Below are 17828 nucleotides of genomic sequence, written 5' to 3'. Positions count from 1 at the left end.
ATTCCCTCATCCAAGTCATTAATATATATTGTAAACAACTGGGGTCCCAGCACTGAGCCTTGCGGTACCCCACTAGTCACTGCCTGCTATTCTGAAAAGGTCCCATTTATTCCCACTCTTTGCTTCCTGTCTGCCAACGAATTCTCTATCCACATCAATACCTTACCCCCAATACCGTGTGCTTTAAGTTTGCACACTAATCTCCTGTGTTGGACCTTGTCAAAAGCCTTTTGAAAATCCAAATATACCACATCCACTGGTTCTCCCCTATCCACTCTACTAGTTACATCCTCAAAAAATTCTATGAGATTCATCAGACATGATTTCCCTTTCACAAATCCATGCTGACTTTGTCCGATGATTTCACCGCTTTCCAAATGTGCTGTTAACACATCTTTGATAACTGACTCCAGCAGTTTCCCCACCACCGATGTTAGGCTAACCGGTCTATAATTCCCTGGTTTCTCTCTCCCTCCTTTTTTAAAAAGTGGGGTTACATTAGCCATCCTCCAATCCTCAGGAACTAGTCCAGAATCTAAAGAGTTTTGAAAAATTATCACTAATGCATCCACTATTTCTTGGGCTACTTCCTTAAGCACTCTGGGATGCAGACCATCTGGCCCTGGGGATTTATCTGCCTTCAATCCCTTCAATTTACCTAACACCACTTCCCTACTAACATGTATTTCCCTCAGTTCCTCCATCTCACTGGACCCTCTGTCCCCTACTATTTCCAAAAGATTATTTATGTCCTCCTTAGTGAAGACAGAACCAAAGTAATTATTCAATTGGTCTGCCATGTCCTTGCTCCCCATAATCAATTCACCTGTTTCTGTCTGTAGGGGACCTACATTTGTCTTAACCAATCTTTCTCTTTTCACATATCTATAAAAGCTTTTACAGTCAGTTTTTATGTTCCCTGCCAGTTTTCTCTCATAATCTTTTTTCCCCTTCCTAATTAAGCCCTTTGTCCTCCTCTGCTGAACTCTGAACTTCTCCCAGTCCTCAGGTGAGCCACTTTTTCTGGCTAATTTGTATGCTTCTTCTTTGGAATTGATACTATCTCTAATTTCCCTTGTCAGTCACGGGTGCACTACCTTCCTTGATTTATTCTTTTGCCAAACTGGGATGAACAATTGTAGTTCATCCATGCGATCTTTAAATGCTTGCCATTGCATATCCACCGTCAACCCTTTAAGTGTCATTTGCCAGTCTATCTTAGCTAATTCACGTCTCATACCTTCAAAGTTACCTTTCTTTAAGTTCAGAACCTTTGTTCCTGAATTAACTATGTCACTCTCCATCTTAATGAAGAATTCCACCATATTATGGTCACTCTTACCCAAGGGGCCTCTCACGACAAGATCGCTAATTAACCCTTCCTCATTGCTCAATACCCAGTCTAGAATAGCCTGCTCTCTAGTTGGTTCCTCGACATGTTGGTTCAAAAAACCATCCCGCATACATTCCAAGAAATCCTCTTCCTCAGCACCCTTACCAATTTGGTTCACCCAATCTACATGTAGATTGAAGTCACCCATTATAACTGCTGTTCCTTTATTGCACACATTTCTAATTTCCTGTTTAATACCATCCCCAACCTCACTACTACTGTTAGGTGGCCTGTACACAACTCCCACCAGCACTTTCTGCCCCTTAGTGTTATGCAGCTCTACCCATATCGATTCCACATCCTCCCAGCTTATGTCGTTCCTTTCTATTGCGTTAATCTCCTCTCTAACCACCCCACCTCCTTTTCTTTCATGTCTATCCCTCCTGAATATTGAATATCCCTGAATGTTGAGCTCCCATCCTTGGTCACCCTGGAGTCATGTCTCTATGATCCCAACTATATCATATTCATTAATAACAATCTGCACTTTTAATTCATCCACCTTGTTACGAATGCTCCTTGCATTGACACACAAAGCCTTCAGGCGCGCTTTTACAACTCTCTTAGCCCTTATGTTGAAAAGTGGCCTTTTTTGGTGCTTGCCCTGGATTCGTCAGCCTGCCACTTTTACTTTTCACCTTACTACTTTTTGCTTCTACCCTCATTTTACACCCCTCTGTCTCTCTGCACTGGTTCCCATCCCCCTGTTGTGAACTAAACTCCTCTCGCCTAGCCTCTTTAATTTGATTCCCACCCCCCAACCATTCTAGTTTAAAGTCACCTCAGTCGCCCTCACTAATCTCCCTGCCAGGATATTGGTCCCCCTAGGATTCAAGTGTAACCCGTCCTTTTTGGTACAGGTCACGCCTGCACCAAAAGAGGTCCCAATGATCCAAAAACTTGAATCCCTGTCCCCTGCTCCAATCCCTCAGCCACGCATTTATCCTCCACCCCATTGCATTCCTACTCTCACTGTCGCGTGGCACAGGCAGTAATCCCGAGATTACTACCTTTGCGGTCCTTTTTCTCAGCTCCCTTCCTAGCTCCCTATATTCTCCTTTCAGGACCTCTTCCCTTTTCCTACCTATGTCATTGGTACCTATATGTACCACGACCTCTGGCTCCTCACCCTCCCACTTCAGGATATCTTGGACACAATCAGAAATATCCCGGACCTTGGCACCAGGGAGGCAAACTACCATCCGGGTCTCTGGACTGCATCCACAGAATCGCCTATCTGACCCCCTTACTATCGAGTCCCCTATTACAACTGCCCTCCTCTTCCTTTCCCTACCCTTCTGAGCTACAGGGCCGGACTCTGCCGGAGGCACGGCCACTGTCGCTTCCTCCAGGTAAGCTGCCCCCCCAACAGTACTCAAACAGGAGTACCTATTGTCAAGAGGCACAGCCACCGGGGTACTCTCTATTACCTGACTCTTCCCCTTCCCACTCCTAACCGTGACCCACTGGTCTGCCTCCCGTGGCCCCGGTGTGACCACCTGCCTGTAACTCCTCTCTATCAACTCCTCACTCTCCCTGACCAGACGAGGGTCATCGAGCTGCAGCTCCAGTTCCCTAACACGGTCCCTTAGGAGCTGCATCTCGGTGCACCTGGCGTAGATGTGGACGTCTGGGAGGCTTGGAGACTCCAGGACCTCCCACATCCGGCACCGAGAACAACAAACTGCCCTCACACTCATTCTGCCCCTCTCCTCAAATAACAACAAAAAAAAATGAATACCAAACCTTCCTCGCCTCGCCCGTTTCTGCCTAAGCCCATTGAGCCAAAGCCCTTAAGCCTTCACTCTGCTCCTGGCTCACTCCGCAGCCCGCAAACTACGCTGCCCGCTGTATGAGGCTCTGTTCCTTTTAAATCTTCCGCGCTTCACTGCCCGACGTCACTCGCCTGCGCAGTCCCGCCTCTCTGAACGCCAATGGAAAAAAAACCCGAAAAATTCAAAAATGTCTTCCTCCACACTCCCGCTCCGATTCTCAGACTTCCTTCTTCGAATCAAACCCGAAGCAGGATTTCTGTCCTTTTAAATCTTCCGCGCTTCACTGCCCGACGTCACACCTGCCCGACCTGCCTTTGACAAAGCTATGCTGACTATTCCTAATCATATTATGCCTCTCCAAATGTTCATAAATCCTGCCTCTCAGGATCTTTTCTATCAACTTAACAACCACAAAAGTAAGATTCACTGGTCTACAATTTTGTGGGCTATCTCTACTCCCTTTCTTGAATAAGGGAACAATGTCTGCAACCTTCCAATCCTCCGGAACCTCTCCCGTCCCCAATGATGATTCAAAGATCATCACCAGAGGCTCAGCAATCTCATCCCTCACCTCCCACAGTAGCCTGGGGTACATCTCATCCGGTCCCAGAGACTTATCCAACTTGATGCTTTCCAAATATAGAAAATTTAATAGTGTCCAGAAGGCTTTAACATGCCTAGATGACAAGTGAAGTGTTGTTCCTGAAGCTTGAACTGGACTTCATTATAACAGAACAGGAGGCCTCAAATGACAAGGTCAAAGTGAAAAGGTGGCAGGCATCTGGAAGCACAGTGTCACTCAGAGACCAACATTTTATAAAGGATCATCATAACTTAGCTGCTTATGTATTCTATGTCTTTATTTATGAGGCATTTGTGCTTTATAAACTGTTGTTAGAAATATGGCAGGGGGATAGGAACCAGTATGATAGAGCTGAAGATGAGCCAGCACTTTACAAATAGATGATGGATGTAACATGAATGCAAGGATGGACAACCCAATGATTGGGTACAAATGCAGTCAGAGCAAAGAGTTAAATCATATCACAGAGGTAAAATTTAGAAGGGTGAAGAATGCAGGACTAAAGGTGCTGTATTTGAATGTGCGGGGCATTCGTAATAAGGTGGATGAACTCATGGCACAATTAGAGATTGGTCGTTGACGCTGTGGGCATCACAGAGTTGTATCTGAAAGAAGGCCATAGTTGAGAGCTTAACGTGAAAGCATATACTTGTAACAAAAGAACAGGCAGGAAGGCATAGGCGGTGGTGTGGTTCTATGGTTAAGAGATGGAATTACATCTTTAGAAAGAGATGACATAGGATCAGAGAATATTGAATCTTTGTGGGTGGTTAAGAAACTGCGAGGGTTAAAAAAACCATTATGGGAACCATATACATGCCCCCAAATAGTAGCCAAAATGTGGGGTTGAGATTACAAAGAGAGCTGGAAAAGGCATGTAATAGGGGTAATGACACAAATGTAATGGGGCACTTCAACAAACAAGGGTATTGGGAAAATCAGGTTGGTGTCAGATCACAAGTGAGGGAATTTGTTGAATGCCTATGAGAGGGCTTTTTAAGAGTAGCTTGTGCTTGAGCCTACTCAGGAAAGGCCATCCTAGATTGGGTGTTGTGTAATAACCAGACCTTATTAGGGAGCTTAATGTAAAGGAACACCTAGGAGTCAGTGATCATAATATGATTGAATTCATACTGCAATTTGAGAGGGAGAAGCCCAAGTCACATGTATCAGTATCACAATGGAATAAAGGGAATTACAGAGGCTTGGGAGAGGAGCTTGCCCAGATGGACTGGAGGAGGATACTGGCAGGGATGACGGTATGGCATACATGGCTGAAGTTAATGGAAATAGTTCACAAGGTGCATATGGCCCATAGAAGAAGTAGTTCTCAAATGGCAGAGGTAGGCAACTATGGCTGACAAGAGAAGTTAGGGACTGCATAAAAGCCAAGGAAAGGGCACTTAAGGAGGGAGGGAGGGAGAAGAGGAATGCGGTAGTCATAGGGGATTCCATAGTCAGGGGAACAGACAAGAGATTCTGTGAGCCTGATAGAGATCCTGCATGGTGTGTTGCCTCCCAGGTGCCAGGGTATGGGATGTCTCAGATCAGGTCCAGAATATTCTGAAGGGAGAGGACATGCAGCCAGTTGTCTTGGTACATGTTGGTACCAATGACATAGATAGGAGAAGGGAGGAGGTCCTGAAGAGAGATTTCCGGGAGTTAGGAAGGAAGCTGAGAAGCAGGACCTCCAGGGTAGTAATCTCGGGATTGCTACCTGTGCCACGTGCTAGCGGGGGCAAGAGTAGTCGGATCAGGCAGATGAATGCCTGGCTGAGAGACTGATGCAGGGGGCAGGGCTTCAGATTCTTGGATCATTGGGATCTCTTCTGGGGGAAGCATGACCTATTCAAAATGGACGGGTTACACCTGAACCCAAAGGGAACCAATATCCTGGCGGGAAGGTTTAATAGAGCTGTTAGGGAGGGTTTAAACTAATTTGGCAGCGGGATGGGAACCGGAATGATAGAGTGGAGGAAGGGGAAAACAGAAATAAATCTAAAATAGTGAGCAGTAAAGACGTCAGGAAAGACAGGCAGGTGATGGGGCAAATTTGCAGCCATTGGGATGAGTTGCAGTGCAATCAAAGCAAAAAGTACCAAATACTAGTCTTAAGGTGTTATACTTAAATGCACATAGCATAAGGAATAAGGTAGATGATCTTGTCGTACAGCTAGATTGGCAGGTATGATATTGTGGCCATCACTGAGACGTGGCTAAAGGATGCATGTCTCTGGGAGCTGAACGTCCAAGGATACACGGTGTATCGGAAGGATAGGAAGGCAGGCAGAGGGGGAGGCGTGGCTTTATTGGTAAGAAATGATATTAAATCATTAGAAAGAGGTGACGTAGCATCGGAAGGTGCAGAATCTTTATGGGTTGAGCTAAGAAATCGCAGGGGTAAAAGGACCCTGATGGCAGTTATATACAGGCCCCCAAACAGCTGCAGTGATGTGGACTACAAATTACAATGGGAAATAGAAAAGGCTTGTCAGAAGGGCAGTGTTATGATAATTGTGGGGGATTTTAACATGCGAGTGGATTGGGAAAATCAGGTCGGCATTGGATCTCAAGACAGAGAATTTGTAGAATGTCTGCGAGATGGCTTTTTAGAACAGCTTGTTGTTGAGCCCATTAGGGGATCGGCTGTACTGGATTGGGTATTGTGTAATGAATGGAAAAAGAATGCAACGTAGCTGATAAGAGAAGTCAAAGCCAAAGTTAAAGCAAGGGAGAGGGCATACAAGGAAGCAAAAATTAGTGGGAAGACAGAGGATTGGGAAGTTTTTAAAAGCTTACAGAAGGAAACTAAGAAGGTCATTAAGAGGGAAAAGAGGAATTATGAAAGGAAGCTAGCAAATAATATCAAAGAGGATACTAAAAGCTTTTTCAAGTATATAAAGAGTAGAAGACGGGTGAGAGTAGATATAGGACTGATAGAAAATGATGCTGGAGAAATTGTAATGGGAGATGAGGAGATGGCGGAGGAAATGAACAAGTATTTTGCATCATTCTTCACTGAGGAAGACATCAGCAGTATACTGGACACTCAAGGGTGGCAGGGAAGAGAAGTGTGCACAGTCACAATTATGACAGAGGAAGTACTCAGGAAGCAGAATAGTCTAAGGGTAGATAAATCTCCCGGACCAGATGGAATGCACCCTCGTGTTCTGAAGGAAGTAGCTGTGGAGATTGCGGAGGCATTAGCAATGATCTTTCAAAAGCCAATAGATTCTGGCATGGTCCCGGAGGACTGGAAGATTGCATATGTCACTCTGCTATTTAAGAAGGAGGCAAGGAAGCAAAAAGGAAATTATAGACCTGTTAGCTTGACATCGGTGGTTGGGAAGTTGTTAGAGTTGATTGTCAAGGATGAAGTTACAGAGTACCTGGAGGCATATGACAAGATAGGCAGAACTCAGCATGGTTTCCTTAAAGGAAAATCCTACCTGACAAACCTATTACAATTTTTTTTGAGGAAATTACAAGTAGGCTAGTCAGGGGAGATGCAGTGGATGTTGTATATTTGGATTTTCAGAAGGCCTTTGACAGGGTGCCACACATGAGGCTGCTTAACAAGATAAGAGCCCATGGAATTACAGGAAAGTTACATACATGGATAGGGCGTTGGCTGATTGGCAGGGAACAGAGAGTGGGAATAAAGGGATCCTATCCTGGTTGGCTGCCGGTTACCAGTGGTGTTCCAGAGGGGTCCGTGTTGGGGCCTCTTCTTTTCATGTTGTACATCAACGATTTGGATTATGGAATAGATGACTTTGTGGCTAAGTTTGCTGACGATACGAAGATAGGTAGAGGGGCCGGTAGTGCTGAGGAAACAGGGAGTCTGCAGAGAGACTTGGATAGATTGGAAGAATGGGCAAAGAAGTGGCAAATAAAATACAATGTTGGAAAGTGTATGGTTATGCACTTTGGCAGAAGAAATAAACGGGCAGACTATTATTTAAATGGGGAGAGAATTCAAAGTTCTGAGATGCAACGGGACTTGGGAGTCCTCGTGCAGGACACCCTTAAGGTTAACCTCCAGGCTGAGTCAGTGGTGAAGAAGGCAAACGCAATGTTGGCATTCATTTCTAAAGGAATAAAGTATAGGAGCAGGGATGTGATGTTGAGGCTCTATAAGGCGCTGGTAAGACCTCACTTGGAGTACTGTGGGCAGTTTTGGGCTCCTTAATTTAAGAAAGGATGTGCTGACGTTGGAGAGAGTACAGAGAAGATTCACTAGAATGATTCTGGGAATGAGAGGGTTAACATATGAGGTACGTTTGTCCACTCTTGGACTGTATTCCTTGGAGTTTAGAAGAATGAGGGGGGACCTCATAGAAACATTTCGAATGTTGAAAGGCATGGACAGAGTGAATGTGGCAAAGTTATTTCCCATGATCGGGGAGTCTAGTACGAGAGGGCATGACTTAAGGATTGAAGGGCGCCCATTCAGAACAGAGATGCGAAGAAATTTTTTTAACCAGAGAGTGGTGAATCTATGGAATTTGTTGCCACGGGCGGCAGTGGAGGCCAAGTCATTGGGTGTATTTAAGGCAGAGATTGATAGGTATCTGAGTAGCCAGGGCATCAAAGGTTATGGTGAGAAGGCAGGGAAGTGGGACTAAATGGGAGAATGGATCAGCTCGTGATAAAATGGCGGAGCAGACTCAATGGGCTGAATGGTCGACTTCTGCTCCTTTGTCTTATAATCTTATAAGGTAGCAGAAGTGAGTGGGAAGTTGGATGATTGGGAAGCTTTTTTTTAAATCCAACAAAAGGCAACTAAAAAAGCTATAAGTAGGGGAAAGATGAAGTATGAGAGCAAACTAGCTAATAATATAAAGTAGGATACTGAAAGTATTTTTCCATTGTATATAGAGTAAAAGGGAAGTGAGAGTTGATATTGGACCATTGAAAAATAATGTTGGTGAGGTAGTAATGGGGGACAAAAAAATGGCAGATGTACTTAATGGGTACTCTGCTTCCATCTTCACTGTGGAAGACACTAGCAATGTGCCAGTGGTCCGTGAGTGTCAGGGTGTAGGAGTGAGTGCCATTGCTATTACAAAAGATATATTACTAGGCAAACTCAAAGATCTTAAGGTAAATATGTCATCTGGACCATAAGGACTACATCCCAGAGACCCAACAGAGGTTGCTGAAGAGATGACGGATGCATTAGTCATGATTTTCCAAGAATCACTTCATTCTGGCATGGTCCCAGAGGACTGGAAGATTACAAATGTCACTCCACTCTTTAAGGGAGGAAGGCAAAAGAAAGGAAATTATAGGTCTGTTAGCCTAATATCAGATGTTGGGAAAGTATTAGAGTCTATTAAGGATGAGGTTTCAGGGTACTTGGAGACTAATGATAAAATAAGTCAAAGTCAGCATGGTTTCTATATAGAGAAATCTTGCCTGACAAGTATGCTGGATTCTTCGAGGAAGTAAAAAGCAGGGTTGGACAAAGGAGAGGCAGTGGATGTCATTTACATGGATTTTCAGAAGGCATTTGATAAGGTGCCACACATGAGGCTGCTTAACAAGATAAAATCCTCTGGCGTTTCAGCAAAGATACGGGCATAGATAGAGGAATGGCCAACAGGCAGGAAGCTGTGAGTGGGAATAAAAAGGACCTTGCAACACACATCAAAGTTGCTGGTGAACGCAGCAGGCCAGGCAGCATCTCTAGGAGGAGGTACAGTCGACGTTTCGGGTCGAGACCCTTCGTCAGGACTAACTGAAGGAAGAGCTGGTATCTCACTAGCTCTTCCTTCAGTTAGTCCTGATGAAGGGTCTTGGCCCGAAACGTCGACTGTACCTCTTCCTAGAGATGCTGCCTGGCCTGCTGCGTTCACCAGCAACTTTGATGTGTGTTGCTTGAATTTCCAGCATCTGCAGAATTCCTCGTGTTTACTATAAAAAGGACCTTTTCTGGTTGGCTGCCAGTGACTATTGGTGTTCCTCAGGTGTTAGTATTGGGACCACTACTTTTTACATCATTTGTCAATAATTTGGATAATAGAATTGATGGCTTTGTGGCAAAGTTTGTGGATGATACAAAGATGGTGGAGTGCTGAGGGAGCAATGTGATTGCAGCAAGACTTGTACAAATTGGAAGAATGGGTAAAAATGTGGCAGATAGAATACAGTGCTGGGAAATGTATGATAATGTAAATTGGTAAAAGAAACAATAGTGCAGACTATTATATAGATGGGGAGAAGGTTCAAACATCAGAGGTGCAAGACTCCCAGAAGGTTAATTTACAGGTTGAGTCTGTGATAAAGAAGGCAAATGCAATGTTGGCATTTATTTCAAGGGGAACAGCACAAAAGCAAGGAGATAATGCAGACCTTTAAAGGACACTAGTCAGGGCGCAATTGAAGTATTGTCAACAGCTTTGGGCCCCATATCTCAGAAAGGACAGCCGAACAGACTCGCTGGGTGTATGGCCTAATTTGCTTCCATCTCTTATGGTCTAAAACATTGTCACTTTTATAGACTTATACTCCTCTATACCCATGTCTCTCTTTGTTCTGCACGTCCTTTAAAGATGAACATCATCCTTGAGCAGAAAGGATCTGGCAAAATTTTGGACTGAATCTCTTTTTCAGGACAGAAAAGGAAACATGGACTGTATAAAGTGAAGGATGTAGTGAGACAGGGTCATAGGAATTGGTACATAAAGGAGGGATGGAGGATGATGGGCAGATGGATACCATTTCATATTTACTTCTAACATCTGAAACCACATGGTCATAACAGTCTGTTTGAACTTCCCCTCAACCTTAACCATCCATCACCCCCTCATTAAAAAGCCTTTGAAGTTCTCCTCAGTAATAACAAAATGATGGTAAGTGCTGAACAGGGGTGACAAAGAAATTTACCTGAATTTCCCACCTGCACTTGTGCACAGACAGCTTCCAGCACATGCACTGTAATGCCAATGACAGACATACCATGGCTGTCTACTTGCAAACTAAATTCTATTACACATGCAAGACATACAAGAACACTGAACCAGACTCAACTCTTAAAGGCTTTCTTCAGTGTTAGGTAAAAAGGACTGACCCTGTTGGTAATGGTGTCAGAGAGACCAAAAGAAAGCCTTCTCCCAGCAGGTAGATGCTTTATTTCATTTGTCAGTGCTTGTCTCCACATAGCCAACCATCACAATTTGCTACAGTTGTCCTCAGAACACTTCTTTCCCCATCTACCCTCATTCCCATTTACCTGCCCAACTCTGCCTGCCATGATCCTCACCCCAGATCACTTCCTCAGCATTACAGAAACATATGTAGCACCCTGAGCTTCATGCACAGTAGACAATTAAGACCTCCCTTTTAGCAGGACGTGCAGAGTGTGGTCTGTGGGCTACAGCTTCAGCATTATCGGGTAACGTTTCAGCAGCACAAGCTGCAGGCAATAGAACTAACAGAGGAAAAGCAATGACAAAATACGATACTGGCAGTCATTATGTATAAATAAACATTCAGTAATTTTAGCTTCAAACAAGTGCTCCTTTGTAAAATATAAATAATAAGTTAGCAACTGTACTATCAGGAAGCAAGATAAATTAAAAAGTACATTTGTAAAAGTTATGAGAAGCAGCTTTAGCAAGGAATGTGATGCAAAGGTTCTTCAAAAGAGGGTGAACAGTTATTGCTGTTGGAATTATTTGAAGTTTCAAGTAGAGGTAATGATAGATCAAGAAGACTGGGAAGATTAAAGGAATGTTTAACATTGCCAATCATGTAAATTAACTTCCTATTGCTTTAAAATATTTAAAAGTTTCAATAAACACTCAAGTTCCATGCACCAACAATCTTCAGGCCATGGCACTCAGGGACTTGTGCTTATGTTATCTTTGTGACCGTATGTGCCATGTGTGACTGTACTGTGTGACCGTACACGCCCTGTGGGACCGTACTGGGACCGTACGTGCCGTATTGTGCACCTTGGTTGTAGAGGAACATTGTTTCATTTAGCTGAATATGTGTACAGTTGAATGACAATTAAACTTGAACTTCAGTCATGAAATTAGAAGAAAAAATTATCAGAATACAATCACTTTAATCATAGGTTGTAGCAACTGAGATTGAAATAAACAAATGTACAGTACCTTGATGTTGTTCCCTGCTAAGTTAAGCCATTCTAGATGGATCAAGTCCTTGAGACCTTCAATAGTTCCAATGCTGTTATTAGGCAAATTTAAAACTCGCAAATTGACAAGCTTTGCTACACCAATCATCCGGACTAGACGATTGTTAGCTGCAGATAACTGCAAAAAGAACCAAAAGCAATTAGTACATTACTTGTAAATGAGGATTTGAATTAGCCACAATATAGTAGACTTTCATTGATACTTTACTTTTTCATCTAATCAAAATTAAACATGTTTCAAATAGTATACTTGCATGGAATTTGCACTTTCTGTGAATAGCAACAGATCTAATTGATAGTTCAACCACAGAACCCACCAGCTTCTCCATGTGACAGGCACAGTTAAGGGATAATATATTTTTTAATCTGCTAATACAGTATTCTAAGTGCAAAGTTGTTAGCTGTTAATATCCATTTACTCTTACAAAGACATTCATAAATTAGTACCTAGCAGATGAATTGCTTCTTACAGTACAGAAGACCTCTGATTTTGGCATACTGTACACACATGGCCAAGTGGTTAAGGCATTGGACTAGCGACCTGAAGGTTGTGAGTCCGATCCCCAGCCGAGGCAGCATGTTGTGTCCTTGACCAAGGCACTTAACCACACAGTGCTCCTGCGACGACACTGGTGCCAAGCTATATCAGCCCTTGCCCTTCCCTTGGACAACATCGGTGTCGCGGAGACAGGAGACTTGCAGCATGGGCAACTGCCGGTCTTCCATACAACCTTGCCCAGGCCTGCGCTCTGGAGAGTGAAGACTTTCCAGGCACAGATACATGGTCTCTCAAAACTAACGGACGCTTTAATTTAATTACACACACTAAGATAACTTGCACATTTAACCCATGTAATACAGAAAAATATCCCAAGCTAGAATAAAAATGAGAACTTAAATCAAGTAATTGAAAGCTGAATTAAATAGTCAAATGACCCAAAACAATGATGCCTTTTCTAGAAATTTCCAAAGAGAAGAACAACCATTTCACCACCTACTTGCACTAAGTCGCTGCATTTTTCCACATTTTCCAATTTAGTCAGTTGGTTCTTGTCCAAAATTAGGGTGAAAATATTTGCCGGGCATAGGGAAGCTGTATCAAAATGCTGCAATCCCATCTCTGATAAATCAACCACACAACCTTAAAAATAATTGTAAAGATTAAAATTAGCACCTATTTCCTAAAATATAATGCATTTTAATCATCTACAACTGTTTCTTTTTAAATGAAATTGTATGGTTATATCATAGCAAGCACTTAACCAATCAGAATTTTACTGAAATTCAAATGCATACAATGTTTGTGAAAATAATCAAAGGTTTAAAAATATAATGCTATTAATACATTTGCTATTGCTCAGTGAGTGGTGGGTGCTGATGCATTTTTGCTGAAATAGGTGCAGGGGAGGTTGATGCTTTGCTGCTGCTAGAGGAGGAGAGGATGTTTTTCATGGGTGTCCACAAAGACTAAGGATTTCAGGTTGTATACTGTATACATTCTCTGATAATAAACTGAACCATGTAAATATAATGGCATAACATGCCTTATTCAGGGGAATTCTGTCAGCTCTCTATTAGGTCAACCAAAACTAAACATCACCTGGTCAGGCTAGCAAGCATTTGTAGAGGCAAAGTTGAGCTTACTGTCATGTGCACAAGTACATATATTCACAGGTGCAAAGACTTACTTGCAGCAGAAGCATAGGCACATAGCATCAGATCCTCAACACTGACAAGAAAAACATAAATTATACAAACATAGTCAAGAAATCCTGGAAAACAACTCATTAATTGAAAGATCTGGGCAGATCAACATGGTGGAGGAGGGCAGGAAAAGAATATGTATAGCAGAACATCTAAAGCAGTTATTGTGTAAAACATACCTAAAACATCAGAATTTATGAAAGACTTCCAGAGGCACAAGAGAGCACATTTTAACAAACTTCTGCGAAGTGGTGCTATGAAGCCACATATTTAATAGAAGCACCACGGGAGACCATGGCAGACGTCATGACTAGTTCACATGTGACAAGTAAACAAGATAGAAACAAACAAGAGAAAATCTGCATATGCTGGAAATCCAAAGCAACACACACACAAAATACTCAAGGAACTCAGCAGGCCAAGTAGCATCTATGGAAAAGAATAAACTGTCAAGGTTTCGGCTGAGACCTCTCAGCAGGACAAGAGAGAAATATAGCTGTAATGCCTTACATAAAGGTCATATTTTACAATAAATTGATTGCATATTCTAGATTTATGAAATAATTTAGATTTGGAAGTATATTTAAATTTCCAGACATGTTAGGAGGAAAATATAAAATAACTATTAGTAAGGCTGCAGTTCAGAACATTAAAGCCTTTGATAAGACATAGTGTAGATTTGCTAGGAAAGGAAACTATAGAGACACAGAGAAGCCTGATAATTCAGTACCACAGTGTGCAAGTATATTAGGGACAAAAAAGTATTCGACTGCACAAGAATGTGGAACATTGACATTAGTTAGTACTGCTCGAGCTAACTTCTAGCACGTGATTTGCACAGTCTCCTTATATACAGTTAAAGTTCAATGGTTCTGTAGTTAGCAAAATCAGAAATTTGACAGATTAGGTCATCAGGCAAATCAATGACAAAAAAACCTCAAAGGACGGACGGATATGTACACTTTGGACTGTGACCCTGAGCAGATGATTAGACAGCAGCAAATGTACAATTTTAAAAGACTATAAGCACAGTGAAACAAAAAATAAACGAGGACTTAAGTTTTACAGTTTTGATCTGTGAAAGACTGGATTATAACAGTACCTAAAATTAGATTGCATTCAGAGACTGACCTAGACATCTGAAAGTCCCCAATGAATCTCCTGTTGCATTGGCCATTCTGACTTTCTTCTCATCACTTTTAACAACATCCTTTCAAACACCATCGTGGTCTCTGGAATAATTCTATCTACTTTCTTTCAAAGCTTCCAAAACAATAGCCACACATATTGCATTAGACAAGCAGATTTTCTGGATTTACAGTACACTGGATGAACTCAGCAGGTTGGGCAGCATCAGTGGAAACGATGAGTCGACGTTTCGGGCCGGAACCCTTCGTCAGGACTGAAGAATGAAGGAGGTGGAAGGATTTGAAGAATGCTTGTAGGTTCATTTGAAAGACCAGTAATTTGAAAGACAAAGGGGTGGAGGAGGGGAAGCATCGACATCATAGGCAGGAAAACAATGGGTAGTAGAAAAAACGCAAACAACAGGAATTCTGCAGATGCTGGAAATTCAAGCAACACACATCAAAGTTGCTGGTGAACGCAGCAGGCCAGGCAGCATCTCTAGGAAGAGGTACAGTCGACGTTTCAGGCTGAGACCCTTCATCAGGACTAACTGAAGGAAGAGTTAGTAAGAAATCTCTTACTAACTCTTCCTTCAGTTAGTCCTGATGAAGGGTCTCGGCCTGAAACGTCGACTGTACCTCTTCCTAGAGATGCTGCCTGGCCTGCTGCGTTCACCAGCAACTTTGATGTGTGTTGCTTGAATTTCCAGCATCTGCAGAATTCCTGTTGTTTGCGTTTTTTCTACTACCCATTGTTTTCCTGCCTATGATGTCGATGCTTCCCCTCCTCCACCCCTTTGTCTTTCAAATTACTGGTCTTTCAAATGAACCTACAAGCATTCTTCAAATCCTTCCACCTCCTTCATTCTTCAGTCCTGACGAAGGGTTCTGGCCCAAAACGTCGATTCATCGTTTCCACTGATGCTGCCCGACCTGCTGAGTTCATCCAGCGTACTGCAAGTGTTGCTTTGATCACAGCATCTGCGGATTATTTTGTGTTTAAGATTTTCTGGATTACCAGATGTTCTTATTTTGTTAATACCTGAATACACTTTTAATTACCTTGCTTTTTTGATATTACTCAATACAATAAATTTTTCAGTATATCCGTTAAATTTAATAAAGAGAACCTGGGATCTGGGGCCTAAAGCAGCTGGCAGGAAGCACTGCAATTATTACCTGATGATCCAAATGCTGAACCATTGGAATTTCAAAACACTGAGTAGAAGGTTAGCACAGTTTCATTACATTTGGCTTTCTCCTAAATATCCCCCCCCCCACCACTCTGCTCTGCATTAACTAACACAGCTTGCATTATATTGCAATATTTTACTTGGTTTCAGCATTTCACCCAGATCAGACATTCAAGTGCAGGCATATGCTGCCTTTCAGAAGACATCAAAGTCCAGTTTTCCATTTTGTTGGGGGGAGGGGGTGGATATTAAGAGATCCCAAAGAAAACAGGAAGATCCAGTTCATTACTCAATTGCTCAGTCAAAATTGCTAGACAAATAATTTTTTAAAAAAACATTGCTGAGAATCAGAGTTAAAATTGAATGTTTTAAAATTATATTATAACTTAACTTCGTCTTCATTCTACTGGCAACTCATTTCTCCAGTTAGAACAACTGCAATTACCACAGGGTCCTGCAGTCTGCAGGCTAGAAAAGATGCATTCTAAAAAGTTTTGAAATGTTTTGACCTATGTCATCCTATAGAAGCAGTGTGACTGAGTATTTTCTGTTTATTTTAGATTTCCAGCATCTGCTGTTTTGAACAGTTGCTTACTAAACAGAATTGTATTTTAAATTCTTAATGCTTTTGTTTAAACAGGGACTTTAGTTCATTACTTTACTGGGGTTTCATACATCACAAATGATGCTTACAAATTTCTTTAGTTTTTTTTTAGTGGAGAGCATTCTAGTTGTATCCTGTTATGGATCCTCCAATACACAGGATCACCAGGGACTGCTAGGGTTATTGACTTAGCCAGCTGCATCACAGCCACAACCCTCCCCACCACTGGGAACCATTGGCAGGAGGTGGTGCCTCAAAAAGAGTGGCATGCATCATTAAGGACCTTCTCTATCCGGGACCTGCCCTCTTTTGTACCATCAGGGACAAGGTACAGGAGCCTGAAGATCCAACTTAACAATTTAGGAACAGCTTCCTCCCCTCCACCATCCAATTTTTCAACAGCCTGTGAACATGAACATTATTGCTGTTTAAATTGTTTATTTTTGTAATTTATAGTTTTATGACTTTGCACTGTACTGCTATTGCAAAACAACAAATTTAATGGCATAAATTAGAGATAATAAGTCTGATTCTGAAGGTTTCATAAGAAGTCCTAACATTAATTCCAACATACATGTATTTTGGGGTAATTATACTCCAATCTGAAATTGAAATTTCAGTTTCTCTTTTTACAGATGCCACCCAACCTACTGAGTATATATATCCAGCATTTTCTGCTCTTATTTCAGATTTTCAAGATCAATATTTTTCTACCAAATTTGAAATGAAAATCTGTAAATGTTGCAAGTCCCAAAAATAAACCTAAAAGTATAGACTGGGCGGCATTTGTGTAAAGAGAAACAAAGTTAACGTTTCATATCATCAATTCTGACGAACGGTCTCAGAAATGAAATGTTAAATTTTCCACTATATCATCTGACATGCTGATGTATTCCAGCACTTTCTATATTTATATCTGTCATTGTTTTTACGTTCATTACTCACCTTAAAAATTAGAGCATCAAACAAAGAAACAAAAGAAAAACAAAGCGATCGTGCGACATTGTCTATAACGAAATTATCAAAGAAATAACAGTTTGCATTAGTGGTTTAAGTATTGTGCTTGTTGTCCCCTGGTAGCTGTAGTCAGAGTGTTCTCACCATTCCCTTCACATCAGAGCAATTGGATAGTCAGACAACTACAATACCCAGACTCCAACGGGTACAAATACGCATAATACTAGGCCAGTAAAGCGTACATCACCGTTATCCACTCGCTACCTCGAATTAACAACAGATAAATTATGCTGCTATACAAAATACAGTCTTGTAAATTCAAAAA

The 17828-nt window shown here is 42.0% G+C and overlaps 1 protein-coding gene across 2 annotated transcripts in view; it reads right to left on the bottom strand.

The window, feature by feature from the left end:
• Window positions 1-17828, bottom strand: part of cep97 (centrosomal protein 97) — a 73379-nt gene that overhangs the window by 55265 nt on the left and 286 nt on the right. Inside the window, exons 1-3 of one of the 2 annotated variants that reach the window (XM_063050567.1) lie at window positions 17492-17746; window positions 12917-13059; window positions 11878-12036 (exon numbers count right to left, since the gene is read on the bottom strand). In XM_063050567.1, the coding sequence (XP_062906637.1) occupies window positions 11878-12036; window positions 12917-13036 (279 nt within the window). In that variant the 5' untranslated portion in view covers window positions 13037-13059; window positions 17492-17746. Of the gene's footprint in view, window positions 1-11877; window positions 12037-12916; window positions 13060-17491; window positions 17747-17828 lie in introns of those variants that run through there. The other variant, XM_063050566.1, reaches the window with a different exon arrangement.

Source organism: Mobula hypostoma, chromosome 6 (genome assembly GCF_963921235.1).
Source record: "Mobula hypostoma chromosome 6, sMobHyp1.1, whole genome shotgun sequence".
Classification (NCBI taxonomy): domain Eukaryota; kingdom Metazoa; phylum Chordata; class Chondrichthyes; order Myliobatiformes; family Myliobatidae; genus Mobula; species Mobula hypostoma.
The sequence above is the reverse complement of the archived record's forward strand: the minus strand, read 5'-3'. Positions and strand labels throughout refer to the sequence as shown.